At 45.8% G+C, this 16,888-nt stretch overlaps 1 protein-coding gene across 1 annotated transcript; it reads left to right on the top strand.

The window, feature by feature from the left end:
- Positions 1 to 194: 194 nt before the first annotated feature.
- Positions 195 to 4,800, top strand: LOC127298967 (probable ethylene response sensor 1). The gene is made up of 6 exons (XM_051328832.2): positions 195 to 360; positions 1,372 to 2,361; positions 3,033 to 3,401; positions 3,487 to 3,753; positions 3,962 to 4,092; positions 4,178 to 4,800. Exons 2-6 carry the CDS (start codon positions 1,456 to 1,458, stop codon positions 4,416 to 4,418), a joined length of 1,914 nt encoding a protein of 637 aa, XP_051184792.1. The 5' UTR covers positions 195 to 360; positions 1,372 to 1,455; the 3' UTR covers positions 4,419 to 4,800.
- Positions 4,801 to 16,888: the final 12,088 nt, after the last annotated feature.

The raw sequence follows: 16,888 nt of genomic DNA, 5'->3' as shown, positions 1-16,888 counted from the left end.
TTATGCTCCTTTATAAAGAAAATATTTGAGTTAACTTGCACCAACATTTTCCAGTGTGGCTGTTGTACATTTGACACTATGAAAACGGTCAAAGTTATTTTTTGTCTTTGCTTTTGTGAAATGGGTGATGGTGTTTGGGGTTTGGTGGCGACTTGGCTGTGTTTACTTGCGGTAAGCAGGCAGGCGGTGGGTCCAGCCCCAGTGTGTCAGTCAGTGCTGAGCTGAGCTGAGCTGGGCTGGGTTCGTCCCCCTTGGCCTCACCCCGAGCCTTTCTTCCTCCTCTGACTTTCCCCACCGCCGACTCCAACTCCGGCGCCCGCCCCGCCGCGCCCCGACCCACAACCACCGGAAGCGCCCAGGGTAACTAACCACTCCTCTCTCCTCGTCTTCTTCTTCCCTCCCGTAGATTGGAGCTCTCTGCGTTCTGCTACTTCAGTCTTTGCTGCTCCCCTGCATCGGTCTTGCAGCGATATTCCGCTTGACCTGGATCTGAGGCGCGACTTGCCGTACTTGTTCAGACAGCACCAGGAGCTGCGGTGCTCGCTACCTAATTAAGCTCCTCCCCGGTGGGAATCGAAATGCCACGCTTAATTTGCAGTACTGCTACTGTAGTATTATTAACCATGAACTGAAGATTGAAAGAAAATCCTACTATTAGATTGTTCATGTTTTTAGGACTTGCATCTCTAAATATACACTTGTTTAGCTAGCTGGAGGAGCACCTGCTGCTATGGTTGCTAGCTAAGCTGCTCCAACCCCACGGAAATCGAAATGCCACACTTGTGCCCATGCGCTGCAGATTGAGCATCCTGCCCGTTTGTTTAGTATAACACCTCAATATCTTCAGGCTATGCTAGTTATATAACTACGTGGATTTACCGATTTATACAGCAGCCTCCGTGTGTACCATCAATCAGTTCATGCCACTACTTTTATATATGGATGGATGGATAGGTGTTATAATTTTTTTTGCTTTCTTTCACTTGAATTGTTTCGCTTTTCTTTCCTAGGGAATGCCCTTAGCCGTGGCCTTTGTAATAAACACATGATTGGTAATGGCTGAATGTAGATAAACTTAACAGCCTAAACTAAGTACTCATGTCTTCTGCATGACAAAAGACATGCCGTTAGCCATGCACCACCTCTGCGGGTGATCTTGCTGAAGATCGTGCTAAAACGCTAGATGAAATAATAAGATCTTTGCTTTTACTACGTGAAACAGACCAAAAGGCCCTACTGCCCCTTTTAACTGGAAAAGACCATGTAGTATGGATCTTGTTTTCTTCGCTTGAATTAATCAACCTTGCTTCATCAGCGATTACTCAAACTGCCATTATGTTCTCACACTCATCTTGTTTTCATCTTGTCCAGGGAACAAACAAATGCCAGCCACGACAACAGCAACATTCCTCTAGCTAGACACTTCTTAGCCTCCCTCCAACTCAGTCTAATAAAATGGAGGGCTGTGACTGCATTGAGCCCTTCTGGCCCACCGACGAGCTGCTCATCAAGTACCAGTACATCTCCGACTTCTTCATCGCGCTCGCCTACTTCTCCATCCCGCTCGAGCTCATCTACTTCGTCAACAAGTCCTCCTTCTTCCCATACCGCTGGGTGCTCATCCAGTTCGGCGCCTTCATCGTTCTCTGCGGCGCCACCCACCTCATCAACCTCTGGACCTTCGCCACCCATAGCAGGACCGTCGCCATCGTCATGACGGTTGCCAAGGTTGCCACCGCCGTCGTCTCATGCGCCACTGCCCTCATGCTCGTCCACATCATCCCGGACCTGCTCAGCGTCAAGACCAGGGAGCTATTTCTCAAGAAGAAGGCAGACGAGCTTGACAGGGAGATGGGGCTCATTCGCACACAGGAGGAGACCGGCAGGCATGTCAGGATGCTCACCCATGAGATCAGGAGCACACTCGACAGGCACACCATCCTCAAGACCACCCTGGTTGAGCTTGGCAGGACTCTGGGTCTGGAAGAGTGTGCATTGTGGATGCCGTCCCGTAGCGGTTCGAGCCTTCAGCTGTCGCATACCCTACGCCACCAGATCCCCGTTGGCTCGTCTGTGCAGATCAATCTTCCTGTTGTCAACCAGGTATTCAGTAGCAACCGGGCCATTATTGTGCCACATACATCTCCTTTGGCAAGGATCAGGCCTGTCCAAGGGCGATATGTCCCGCCGGAGGTGGCTGCTGTCAGAGTTCCCCTGCTGCATCTTTCAAACTTCCAGATAAATGATTGGCCCGAGCTCTCTGCGAAAAGCTATGCCATTATGGTTCTAATGCTCCCATCTGATAGTGCAAGGAAATGGCATGTTCATGAGCTGGAGCTTGTCGAGGTCGTCGCTGATCAGGTTACTACTACACTTTGCTCTGGCTTTTTCATTTGTGAATCTTTTTGCAAAGTAAATAGCTTTGTAAATGTACTCCTGGCGCTATCAGCATTCCATTTGATTTTTGTTCAATCATTTCCTCATAGTAGAATAATCAATAATATAAAGTTTCTTTTACAGTTTCCCAATGGCTAATTGATTTGTCAAAACAGCAAATAGCAAGGTGGGGTGTTTGACTCTTGTCAGACAAAGAATAGAGCCATTGGGTAGATATTCTTCTTGGATCCAAGAAATAGCTAGCTAAACTGCTGCAGTGCATGAAACCAACTCTAGAACATTTTTACATCTTGAATGGACAGCTACTTTATCTTTTAGTGAATCAACCTTTTCATTTGTTTTTTTCTTTTCCTGTTGTTGTACTGTTCTGTTTGCTTTCCTCTTCTTATTGATGTGTAGCTAATGTTTTTCTTCTAATGAACATGAATTAACTCCATAGTTTCGTTTTCTGTTATGAAATTTACAGTCCTTGAAAAACTGTTCTCTACCTAGAAAATTTTGTGCTGCATTCCATGTTGTTTGTACTTTCGGTTTTGAGCGATTGTGCACATGCAAGCTAGTTACCTATGTTAACATGCATGCTGAACTAGCACTCTACACTGCTCTAATGAGATCGTATATGGTACTGTCTCCAGGTCGCTGTTGCCCTCTCACATGCGGCTATTCTCGAAGAGTCCATGCGAGCACGTGATCTACTCATGGAGCAGAATGTTGCCCTAGATTCAGCCCGGCGAGAGGCTGAAATGGCTATCCGTGCCCGCAATGATTTCCTAGCTGTGATGAACCATGAGATGCGAACCCCGATGAACGCAATAATTGCCCTTTCCTCCTTACTACTAGAAACCGAACTCACCCCTGAGCAGCGCTTGATGGTGGAAACTGTATTGAAAAGCAGTAACCTTTTGGCGACACTCATCAACGATGTTCTAGATCTTTCAAAACTTGAGGATGGAAGCCTTGAGTTGGAGATAAGTGCGTTCAATCTCCATGCAGTTTTCAAAGAGGTTCGTATAGTTGCCCTACCAACCACCAAATGTCATTGATGCATAATACTCTAATCTGATTTTTTGTTATTCAATGGCATTGCAGGTGATGAGTTTCGTGAAACCGATTGCAGCCATAAAAAAACTCTCTGTGTCGGCTATGTTATCCCCTGACATGCCCCTATCTGCCATTGGCGATGAGAAGCGGCTGATGCAAACCATTCTAAACGTCTGTGGTAACGCTGTTAAGTTTACCAAGGAGGGCCACATCTCGCTCCTAGCTTCCGTCGTGAAGTCTGAATCTTTAAGAGAGTTCAGAAGCACTGATTTTCATCCGATTGCCAGTGACGGTCATTTCTATGTAAAAGTTCAGGTAAAGATTACTACATTATACAAGCTCCATGTTCTAATCATTGTAGCAGCGGCACATGAGAGAATTACATTAATTGCGACCTTGTCATAGTTTCCACATGACTGGGGCATGGCGTATCGAAAACAAGAAAAGAAAAGAAAAACTGAAGTTTAGCCACCTTGTTGGTTAATGTGTATATAATTTGACAACCTCTCTTCGTTAATTTCAGGTTAAAGATACCGGGTGTGGCATTAGCCCTCAGGATCTCTCGCATGTGTTTACAAAGTTCGCGCACACTCAAAGCAGTGGAAACCAGGGGTACAACAATGGCAGTGGTCTTGGGCTTGCGATTTGCAAAAGGTACTACATGATTGCTTTAATAAATTCGCCATGTGAAAGACTGATGGATCGCCGAGTCTCTGATGACGAACATCCCTGTCTCCAGATTTGTGAGCCTTATGGGCGGGCACATATGGCTGGAGAGCGATGGCGCAGGTAAAGGTTGCACGGCGACATTTATCGTGAAGCTGGGTGTGTGTGACGCGTACCAGCAACCACCGGCGATGCCCCTGGTGTGGCCGAGCCACGCCAACTCCGACCCTTCTGGCGGCCCAGCGGCAGCGGCGGCTCGCAGGGAAGAGAGGGGGATGTCTAACCTGAAACCTAGGTACCAGAGGAGTGTATGATGGATGATATCTCAACTGATAGTCTAATTTTGTGGGTAGCCGCCTTGTTGAGGGAGCTGGAAGGAAGCTGTACGCAAAATGTAAAAAAGAAAAAGATAAAAAGAGGGAGGCAGCGATCTGATCTGATGGGTGTTATCTGATGTTGCTGTGCGATTAATAGTGCATAGAGACTAGTAGGAGGGTATCGTTGCAGGAACTGATGAACCACAGTTACATGATATGCTGCTGCTGGTCCGATCTTGCATGAGTGGGTGCATATTTCACACCCACGGTCAGTGTAGTTGTTCCTTTTCATAGCCCTGCTTAATATGCACTGTCCATGAATTTGTGACTGAAGTGTAAAATTCAGTAAAGATGTTATGCATTGGGTTGGGACACTCCAGTCAGGTATTGTTAAGATCGAGCAAGCACAAGTGAACACCAACATGACTAGCACTTTGTCTCTTCTCATAATTTCGTCACAGAAATCACTGAAACTTTTGGCTCCTCTGCTATCTACAGAATTGGTTGTTTGTGTACCCACAATTCCTGTGCTCGGATTTGTGATTGTGGAAGCCAACCAAAAATGCATTCCCATGCTGATGCTCGCTCAATTAACGCACTATAGATGGAGAACATCCTTGATCAATGTTCCCAGAATTAGTTGGAGCAACAAAAAATCGCTGATACTCAATAAAAATCGATAAAATTGTTCCTCTAACGAAGAAAGCATGTCAAATTATCAATGTAACTATGTATGCACCTCCAGCCGTTGGCGCTCCCCACGGCCAAATCCGGCTCTAAATAGCGCCGGATTGGATGAAACTTTGGCGTAGGGCGCGCTGAAGTTCCAGCCGTCTCCCAGGTAGATGCTCGGAGATCGGCGTTTTTGTCTTTTAGTTTCACAAATAAACATTACCGCTGGGCGAATTTGACAAACTTTGCCAATATTTAGCTTATTTTTACAAATAAAACGTTACAGTTCAACAAAATAAGCAAATAATTTCACAAGTTTTCAAACAAACCAAATGGAAACTAGTTGGTGTTGCCTCGAAGCCTCCATATGTGCTCCACCAGATCATCCTGCAGCTGTTGATGCATTGTGGAGTCTCGAATCTCCTGACGCATAGCGATGAACGCAGCCCACGATGCCGGCACCTGGTGATTAGGCTGTGCAAGAGTACCTTCTCTGTCATATGGTGCAACTTGTTCGCTCAGAGAAACCGGATACTTTCACTCATTCTCGATAATCATGTTGTGTAAGCACACACAACAGTTCATCACCTCCCACATCTGATCTTTGGACCAAGTCAAAGCGGGGAACCGGACTACAGCAAATCTCTGCTGGAGGACACCAAATGCACGTTCGACGTCCTTTCGGTAACCTTCTTGTTCCTTGACAAACTCCACCTCCTTCAGGAGAATGGGGCTTTAGATAGTCTCCACAAATGTTGCCCACTATGAATAGATACCGTCTGCAAGATAGTATCCCTTGTTGTAGTGCCGGCCATTGATCACAAAGTCAACCGGGGGAGCATGACCCTCAACAAGCTTGGAGAAGATCGGCGAGCACTGCAAGACGTTGATGTTGTTGTTGGATCCCGGCATACCAAAGGAGTGCCAAATCCAGAGATCATGGGTAGCCACTGCCTCGAGCATCACAGTGCAGCCTTTTTTGTGACCCTTGTACATTTCCTGCGAGGCAAACAGAAAGTTCTTCCATTTCCAATGCATGCAGTCAATGCTTCCAAGCATCCCTGTAAATTCTCGAGCTTCATTGAAAGCGAGGATCTGAGCAGTGTCTTTGATATTGGGTGATCTCAAGTAGATGTCCCCGAACACTTCTATCACCGCCCTGGAGAACCGATAGAAACAATCAAGGGCGTTGGACTCCGCCATCCGAAGATAGTCATCGGCAGAATCACCAGGAGCTCCATATGCCAGCATCCGCATAGCCACCGTGCACCTTTGGAGGGCAGAAAACCCTACCATGCCGGTGCAATCCAACTTGCATCTAGAATAGGAGTCGTACTCTCGAAGGGCACACACAATTCTCAGGAAGAGCTTCCGGCTCATCCTGAAACGACGCCTAAAAACAGCCTCACCGTGCAATGGACTATCGGCGAAGTAGTTGGCGTAGAGCATGCAGTACCCCTCCATTCGCTGTCTCCGCTTGCACTTCCGGTGACCTGGTGCCAACCCGCTACGGCGACCAATGGCCTTCTCGGCGTACAAGCCGGACAGGCAAGCTAGGATCAACATTTGCTCCTCGTCTTGGGCGGCGGCTGCCATCTCTTCTACAAAAAGCTCGGCGAACATCTGCTCCTCCTCGTCGTCGGAGTCCATGTCCGGCCAGGCAAATGGACGAACACCTGCCAGGCGTGTCGATGAGGCGCGGCACGAGGGAGTTGCCAGACGGCGGAATATAGGCAGACGGCACGACGGACGGCGGAATATAGGCTGTTGGGTGGAGGGATGGCGGAGTTCAGGCAACCGGCCGGCGGATTGGCGAGGGGTGGTGTCGGCGCCGATAGAGCAACGAGAGGGGATGGGACGAGAAATCGGGGATGCAGCTAGACCGAATAACGCTGTCCAGATGAAAAAATCACCTACCCAGGGCCCTCTCACAACTTGTGCACCATTGCGGCTCCCTTGGCCAAGCGGAGAAGATGCCTACTGCCTGGCAGCAGAGATGCTATCGCGGTAGACAAAAGCACTGCCGTGGCAAGGTAAACAACCGTAGTCGGCGGGCGACCACGCTGCCGTGGCAGGAGAGGCGCTGCCGCGGCAGTAGAAACTCGTACTACGTTGTCAGTATATTATTTTGTAGATTGGGCGGCATGACACAGTTGTTGCGTGATACTTGATTGAATCCTCGATCGAGGCCGATACTATGTACGTGAGTCCTAGAGATTGCACGCCGAGACATTGTTGTCTGCTTCCTAGGCAACCGACAGGAGTATCTCTATCTAGTACTTCTCGTTAATACTATAGTCCACTCGTATTACTCAGTAAGCAACACGTCTTAGCACGAAAGAAAGAGCATACTCTGCATATGCGCCATTGGATCTGGATTCGTCCGAGGAGGAAACAAGAAGGTGGGTTGCACAACACTGGATCTCAAAGTCAAACCCAGGACCAAAAAAGAGATTGCAAGTCGAGGTTCTAGTTAATGAAGTATAGGAGGATTTGGTCCAAGGGCCAAGTTGCACCGTCACCTATAGCCACCGAGCCAGCTTGGGCGGCTCTGGCAAAACCATATGGCAGTGCGGCTCATGGAGGTGGCGGGCTCTCATCCCCTCATGCAGTCGGTGGCGGCGGGGGCCTCCTCCTTCTCGCAAGGCGTGATCTTTGGCCTGAGTCTTGCGACGGCCCTGGATGTCTCGGTTCGTTCGGCGGAGGTGGACGCTTGGGCGACAACCCCGAACTTCTTATGCGTCTTTGGTAGCCGTTGTGGCCGTGTGGGCAGCACTGGTGCGGGGACTTCGCACGGCTCGGCTCCTCATCTCCACTGGATGCGGGTGGTGACGGCGATGCCCGTCGTGATCTTCGGCCTGACGTTGGGTGGCGGAGGGCGGAAGCATGTGGGCATGTCGCTCTGCCTAGTAAAGGAGGCGGTCTTAGGGTTCTTCTCGCACCAAGACGGTGTTCTGCTTGTCACATGATCTCATTGGCCGTTGACGAGTTCTAGAAGTCTCCATCGGAGATCTTCATTGGGTGCTTGATGCATGAACATTGCTGGATCGGATGGGATTCGGTCATGTGCACCCCTGTATCAACCCATGCGGCTTCAAGAGGGCGTGACACAAAGCTTCGTTGTATTTTGACATTATGGGACATGCCGGTGTTTCGATTTCCATGGTGAAGTTAGTAGAGGAATATGTCATGGCAGCTAAGGGCTGAGGCGTAGTAATGGCAGGTCGAGTCTTCGTGGCGATGAGGACTTTGCTTGGTGTTTCTTTTTTCTCGTGGCAGCAACATCGGCAAGTGGGAGTGGCAATGCTGGAGGAATACAGAGTCTTATCATTCAGATTGAAAATCCAAAGTCTAGCTATCGTTGTCGAAGGAATTTTCTTAGAGCACATACTTTCTCCATGGAAAAACCTAAGATCTATGATCGGGTGACGGCGACACTTGTGCACTGTTTCCTTATTGGAGGCGTCTACTTTGGAGAATTTGGACCTCGGGTATTGTCTTCGCGGTGGCTTGTGTTGCAGCTAGAAGAAACTGATCACTATAGCGAGTTCTTTTTTTTTTCCTTCTTCTTTCTTTTCGCTTTAGGGTTGTGTGCATCCGTAATATAATACCATATTAGTCTAACCGATGCAAGACTTCTTTAGGCTACTGGAAAAAGGATATTGTGTACAATACCATATTAGTTAGTACTGAATTGATGAGAACCAATCTTCAACCTAGGATAGTAATTTGCCTTTCCAACTACTAAGGTGCTTCTGAAGTCGCTGCTCGACATGTTTCTAGTCAGCAATTATAAGCCTCTAAAAATGAATCGGAATGCCTAGGTAGCTAATAGGAAACCGACCAATCCCACATCCAAAAAAGCTCAGCATATAGGCTTGCGTTCGTCTTGGGCTTCACCAAAGCAAAAAAAAAAAAAAATCACTTTTATGAAAATTAATTTTCAACCTTGATAATTGCTCGAAAGCTGATAAGATTAATTTTACATTTCTTACTTTATCAAGGTCATGTTCTATAAACGGAATCATATGAATGGATAGTCCACCATCAACAAGATGAGGAACCACCTCTTCAATTTCCCCATCAACTTTAGCATGTTATATAATAATAGCTAGGATATCAACCACCATGTTAAACAATTCTATAAAAGTGATATATAATCAGTAGTATATAATCCTATAGAGGATCATTACTCGGTAGTACTTCAGTAACAAATAATCCTACTGTATTGAGGATCATTACTCAGTAGTAGTGACAAGCACATGCGTGAGCACGAAACAAAACCCTTTGGAGTCGGTCCGAGGAAGAAGAAAAATGTGAGCCGAAGAATCCGGAAGTCAAACCCAGGACTAAAAGACTAAAAGGCAGCCTTCAGTTTGCTCATCCCAGCAGGAACCATGTGCTTGGTTGCGGTTATGCAAGTTGTAGCAGTTCAAGACCACAATAAATTATAATCGACTAAGGAAGGCCGGCCAAGTTGCACCCGAGCCAGCTTGCCTCTTTACCCAATCTACTCTGTATCTGTATCTGCATTCTGCAATAATCTCCACGGCCATCCACACAACTCCAACTGTTTTTGGCTGTCAAATACGGAGTATCTACTATCTATCAACCTCTGCAATACATGTTGTCTCAACCAATTAACTACTCCCCTCCTTATGCTGGCACACGTATATTATGCTTGTATACTCCTACAGTTGTACGATATACCTGCTCCCCTGACTGACACTTGGGTGCGTTCCTGGCCAGCAAACTAATAGTACTAAAATCTAAGAAAATCGCAACGAGGACCAATCGATCGAAATCATTGATAATTTACATATTACTATGATCTCATGCATCATCCATCTCTCTCACAGTATGTATGACGACACTTTTCGCGGTATTAGTATATTCCTTTTAGCGAATAATGTATGATGAGTTGATGACATAGGCCAAACCCTGCGGTTCAGCTTTAGCCAGCATACATGCAACAATTAAATGATCAACAATTTTAGACTCCTTGCATCATTACCAACAACTGAGTATTGCGTAGTATATATCACACAGATCTTTAGCACGCAGTTGTTGGTACGTGAGTGAATCGTGGAGGCGGCTACGTTGTTGAACGGATCACACACAACGCTTTGCTCCCGAGGCAGCCGACAAGAGCTAAGTACATGTCTGATCAACTTGCTAGATACTACAAAAAGCACGAGATGGCACGAACATTACACACGATTGAACACTGAACATTAATTATTGCTACTACTGTTGTAAGTTGTAACCCCTGTTGTAGAAACACTGAATCTGAAAGTCAAACCCAGGCCTGCAACCTTCGTTGTAGCTAAGGTCAGAAAGGATAGATTTGGACGACGAAGGTCAACTTGCATCCCTGTTGTATCTGTAATCTCCCAACAACGACCTTCTTCGATCAGCTAATGAACTATATATCGAACACACTGACTTTCAACTTTAGCGGAGCTGGATTGTGATGCAAATACGTATTCAGCTACAGTTGTCTTTCAAATGCAGCCTAACCTAGTGCATCCCTATCACGACACACCAAATCAATGAAGAAGGTTTTGCTTAATCAGCCTGCTGTTTTTCTTTTGGAGGAATCAATTGTGTTTTTTTAGTCTGTGGTTAAATAATACTAGTATTTTTGGGTGAAATCAGATGGTTTTTCTACTACAGTTGCACTTTAAACTTAAACCAATTGCACATTTTAAAATGTGCAAGAGTGTCGTATGTGCAACTGTATTTCTTTGGTTCCTTTACCTGTACATTCTTTTTTTTTTCAACCTTTATATTATCTGTTGCAACCTGCAATTTCAATATACGCCAGTTGCACATTTTAAAAGATATGCAACATGTGTGCTTATAATGTCCAAATGCTTTTTTTTTATTGTACTACTAAATATGCTTTGGTAGTTTATTTTGTTTTCTATGCACTTTTCAAAACGTGCAATCGTGCGTGCTTGTAATGTCTAAACGTTCTATTTTGTATAACTCAGTTCTTTTATAGTTTGTTTTGGTTTTGAAGCGTCGGAAAACATTGGTTGCTTCTGCGTACTCATTTTCAATTGAAATACTCATTTCTGTTGTAACATCACAAGGTTTGCTTAAGTTTGTTTGGAGAGTTTGCTTTTGCACGGACACGTAACACGCGGATATAGTTGATCAGAGATATTGCTTTGGTACACCTTCTCTCCACCCTTTCTATAGCATTGCTACTTCAATAGCAATGTTATTGGAGTAGCACACTAGAATATGAAATTGGCGCACATCATCTACCATTGCTATTACTACAAGACTCAATGGACATGCATGCATAATCGTCTCAATCTCCTAAGAATAAAAATAAGAGGAAACAAACAAGAGATTGAACACTGAATCTTAACCAGAGCAAACACCGAATCTGAAAGTCAAACATCACGGCTGCAATGCTGCGCAGGTTCAAAAGGCAAAACCATATGGCATGCTTATCGACTGAGTAAAGCCAACGAAGGTCATAAAGTGTAGATTTGGACATCAAACGAGGTCAACTTTTGCATCCTCTAAACCAGCTATGTGCTTTGGTAATAAAGTCTGCCAAACACTCACCCTAGCTGTGACTTTCTACTTTATTCTGGTTCCAAAGAAAATTATTTATTTTGTTGCACTAGTAGAAAAAGAGCCTTCCATCCGCCCCCATTAGTCCCCAAAATATACGAACCGCGACTAATGGGGCCTTTAGTCGAGGTTCGGGAGGCGAACCGCGACCAAATACCTGGGCCCAGGGCGCTCGGTGGCCAGCTGGGGTGCGGGAGGGCCTTTAGTCGCGGTTGGCCAGGCCAACCGGGACTAAAACCCCACCCCTTATATATACCGTTCAGCACACTCACTTAGTCATTTGGTGCCACTTCTCTTCACAATCTTCACAAGTGGGTGGTGGGTTTGATTTTGGTTCCTCTTATGCATACAAGGTGTTCGATGAAATGCCCGAGAGAAACATGATATGAAGTGTCCGAGCCACACTTGAGCTTTCTCATTTATTTTTCCTCGATCGCGGTTAGCAACTTGAACCTTTCATGTCTCATTGATAAAATATGCATGTGTGTAGTTCATTGTTTAATTTCTATTATTTGTAGCTAGTTAGTTTAACAAATGCATGATGGTTAATTATATACTTTATATAATAATAATGCAGATGAATCGACAATGGATGTACGGTAACCGACTCTCCGGCGAGTTCACTACGGGTTTGAAAGGTTTCATCGTAGTGGCTAATGCGAACAAGCAGGGGGGTTTTGTTATATGTCCATGTGTTGGCTGTAAGAATCAGAAGGGTTACTCTTCCTCAAGAGAAGTTCACATGCACCTTCTTCGGCAGGGTTTCATGCCAAGCTATAAATTGTTGGACCAAGCATGGAGAAAGAGGAGTTATAATGGAATAATATGAAGAAGAGGATGATATCATCGATGAAAACTATCTTGATCATTTCGGTGATACTTTCATGGAGGATGCTGAAGGTGGGGAAGGTGAAGGGGAAGGGGAAGGTGAAGAAGAGGCACGTGATGAGCCCGCTGATGATCTTGGTCGGACCATTGCTGATGCACGGAGAGGCTGCAAAACTGAAAAGGAGAGGAAGAATTTGGATCGCATGTTAGAGGATCACAAAAAGTCGTTGTACCCCGGATGCGATAATGGTCTGAAAAAGCTGGGCTGCACACTGGATTTGCTGAAATGAAAGGCACATGAAGGTCTATCTGACTCGGGATTTGAAAATTTGCTGAAAATGATGAAGAATATGTTTCCAAAGAATAACGAGTTGCCCGCCAGTACGGACGAAGCAAAGAAGGTTGTCTGCCCTCTAGGTTTAGAGGTTCTGAAGATACATGCATGCATTAACGACGGCATCCTCTACTGCGGTGAATACGAGAATTTGAATGAATGCCCGGTATGCACTGCATTGCGTTATAAGATCAGATGCGATGACCCTGGTGACGATGTTGAGGGCGAGAAACCCATAAAGAGAGTTCCCGCCAAGGTGATGTGGTATGCTCCTATAATACCACGGTTGAAACATCTGTTCAGGAACAAAGAGCATGCCAAGTTGTTGCGATGGCACAAAGAGGACCGTAAGTCGGACGGGGAGTTGAGACACCCCGCAGATGGAACGCAATGGAGAAAGATCGACAGAGAGTTCAAAGATTTTGCAGCTGACGCAAGGAACATAAGATTTGGTCTAAGCTTTTCTCTAAGCTCATGGCTAATCGATTGCGTAAGCGAATGGGGGAGATCGTCAGTACGAACCAGTCTGCCTTTATCAAGGAACGTTCGATACACGATAACTTCCTGCTAGTGAGGCAGGTTGCCAGAAAAATCAACCAGATGAGAAAGCCGGGAGTTTTACTCAAGATTGATCTATCTAGAGCGTTTGACTCGGTGTCCTGGGGGTTCCTCTCGGAGATCATGAGAAAGATGGGCTTTGGAGATCGGTTCATCAAGTGGGTATCCATCCTCCTCTATACAACGGATACTAGGGTTTTGGTCAATGGAGTCCCGGGTAGGAGATTCACACATGCAAGGGGGCTGCGGCAAGGTGATCCCACATCACCGCTGCTGTTTGTGGCGGTCATGGAAGCGCTTACTGCTCTCATCAAGCAAGCTTCGGCACAACATCTCTTCTCGGACCTGGCTGGTATTACGGAGCTTCAAAGGATCTCGGTGTATGCAGACGATGTGGTTGTGTTCTGCAAGCCAGAGAGGTTGGAGTTGTTGATAGTAAGGCGCATCCTGGATATTTCCGGAGAAGCTTCAGGAATGGCGGTTAACTATAACAAAACCTCAGCGACTTTCATCAGAGAAGAAACAGGGCATGCTGACAGCGTCCGAGAGATTATGGACTGCGAAATCAAAAGCTTCCCCCTCAAGTACCTTGGCATGCAGCTAGCGCTCCGGCCCTTAACCAAAGCTGAGTGGCAACTCTTGATCGACAAAGTGGTGAATTGCGTTCCTGCCTGGCAGAGTGGGATGATTCAGAAAGCTGGGAGACTGATCTTGATAAAATCGGTAATTACGGCGAGGCCCATACACCAGATGATTGTCGCCGAGGCGCCAGTGTGGGCTTTGGATGAAATTGTAAAATGGCTACGGGCCTTTTTCTGGGCGGGAAAGAAACAAGTGAGTGGCGGCCAATGCTTGGTATCTTGGGAGGCTATCTGCAAACCTTTATGCCATGGAGGGCTGGGGGTCAAAGACCTGAGACTACATGGCCTCGCTCTGAGAGCACGCTGGTGTAGGATAACGTTGCATAGAAAACAAAAAATTTCCTACCGCGAACACGCAATCCAAGCCAAGATGCAATCTAGAAGACGGTAGCAACGAGGGGGTATCGAGTCTCACCCTTGAAGAGATTCCAAAGCCTACAAGAGGAGGCTCTTGTTGCTGCGGTAGATGATACGTCTCCAACGTATCTATAATTTCCGATGTTCCATGCTTGTTTTATGACAATACCAACATGTTTTGTTCACACTTTATATCATTTTCATGCATTTTCCGGAACTAACCTATTAACAAGATGCCACAGTGCCAGTTCCTGTTTTCTACTGTTTTTGGTTCCAGAAAGGCTGTTCGGGCAATATTCTCGGAATTGGACGAAATCAACGCCAAACCTCCTATTTTTCCCGGAAGCGTCCAGAACACCGAAGAAGAGTCGGAGAGGGGCCAGGGGGCCACCACACCACATGGCGGCGCGGGCCAGGCCTAGGCCGCGCCGGCCTAGGGTGTGGCGCCTCCAGGTGCCCCCCTGCGCCGCCTCTTCGCCTATAAAAGCCCTTTCGACCTAAAAACGCAGTACCAATTGACGAAACTCCAGAAAGACTCCAGGGGCGCCGCCGCCATCGCGAAACTCCAATTCGGGGGACAGAACTCTCTGTTCCGGCACCCTGCCGGACGGGGAATTGCCCCCGGAGCCATCTCCACCGCCGTCTTCACCGCCATCTTCACCGCCATCGCTGCCCCCATGATGAGGAGGGAGTAATTCACCCCTGAGGCTGAGGGCTTTGCTGTAGCTATGTGGTTCATCTCTCTCCCATGTACCTCAATACAATGATCTCATGAGCTGCTTTACATGATTGAGATTCATATGAGTTTGTATCACAATTTATCTATGTGCTACTCTAGCGAAGTTATTAAAGTAGTTCTATTCCTCCTGCACGTGTGTAAAGGTGACAGTGTGTGCACCGTGTTAGTACTTGGTTTATGCTATGATCATGATCTCTTGTAGATTGCGAAGTTAACTATTGCTATGATAATATTGATGTGATCTATTCCTCCTACATATGCATGAAGGTGACAGTGTGCATGCTATGCTAGTACTTGGTTTAGTCCTTTGATCTATCTTACACTATAAGGTTACTTAAACATGAGCATTATTGTGGAGCTTGTTAACTCCGGCATTGAGGGTTCGTGTAATCCTACGCAATGTGTTCATCATCCAACAAAAGTGTAGAGTATGCATTTATCTATTCTGTTATGTGATCAATGTTGAGAGTGTCCACTAGTGAAAGTGTAATCCCTAGGCCTTGTTCTTAAATACTGCTATCGCTACTTGTTTACTACTGCTGCGTTACTACTGCTTGTTTGCTATTTCACTGCGTTACTACTGCTGCAATACTACCACCATCAACTACACGCCAGCAAGCTATTTTCTGGCACCGTTGCTACTGCTCATACTTATTCATACCACCTGTATTTCACTATCTCTTCGCCGAACTAGTACACCTATTAGGTGTGTTGGGGACACAAGAGACTTCTTGCTTTGTGGTTGCAGGGTTGCATGAGAGGGATATCTTTGACCTCTTCCTCCCTGAGTTCGATAAACCTTGGGTGATCCACTTAAGGGAAAACTTGCTGCTGTTCTACAAACCTCTGCTCTTGGAGGCCCAACACTGTCTACAGGAAAGGAGGGGGAACGTAGACATCAAGCACTTTTCTGGCGCCGTTGCCGGGGAGGAAAGGTAAAAGGTACTCACACTCCGGACCTCGGCTACCAAGCTATTTTCCGCCATTGTAAGTACTCGAAGCTATTTCCTTTAGATCCTGCAATTGCAACTTTTTGTTTCTTGTTTACACTAGTTAGGCATAATGGAAAACAACAAAAAAATTGGTGAGCTTTTTAGTCTTTTTCCTGATTTAGAATTGTTTGATGCAAAAATTAAAAAACCTATGGAACCTTATTTGCATGCTAGTAGTGATGTTATTAGTATGAATGCAATTACTGCTAATGCTATGGAGAAGTCTAAGCTTGGGGAAGCTAGTTTTTGTGATCTTTTTAGCTTCCCATCTTTAGGGGAGAAAATTTGTTCTGATAATGCTTTATCTCCCATATGCGATAACTCTAATGATGCTTCTGATATTTTGAATCCACCTGCTGAAAGTATTCAGTATAAAATACCTATGAAAATTATTGAACGTGTTATGGACAACCACTATAAAGGGGATGGAACTGTCCATCCTAGAGATCATTTACTGTTTTTGCACGAATTATGCGGGTTATTCAAGTGTGCAGGTATCTCTATGGATGAAGTGAAGAAGAAGCTATTCTCCGTTTCGCTGTCTGGTAAAGCGGCACATTGGTATAAATTGTTGGAGAATAGACATTCTCTTGGTTGGGAGGAAATTGCATCTCTCTTTTATTCTAAATTTTATCCTCCTCATGAAGTGCATATTGATAGGAATTATATTTATAACTTTTATCCTCGTGATGGAGAGAGTATTTCTCAAGCGTGGGGGAGATTGAAGTCACTAATGCTCAAATGTCCCATTC

Source organism: Lolium perenne, chromosome 5 (genome assembly GCF_019359855.2).
Source record: "Lolium perenne isolate Kyuss_39 chromosome 5, Kyuss_2.0, whole genome shotgun sequence".
NCBI lineage: Eukaryota > Viridiplantae > Streptophyta > Magnoliopsida > Poales > Poaceae > Lolium > Lolium perenne.
This window is presented reverse-complemented; position numbering and strand designations above follow the sequence as displayed.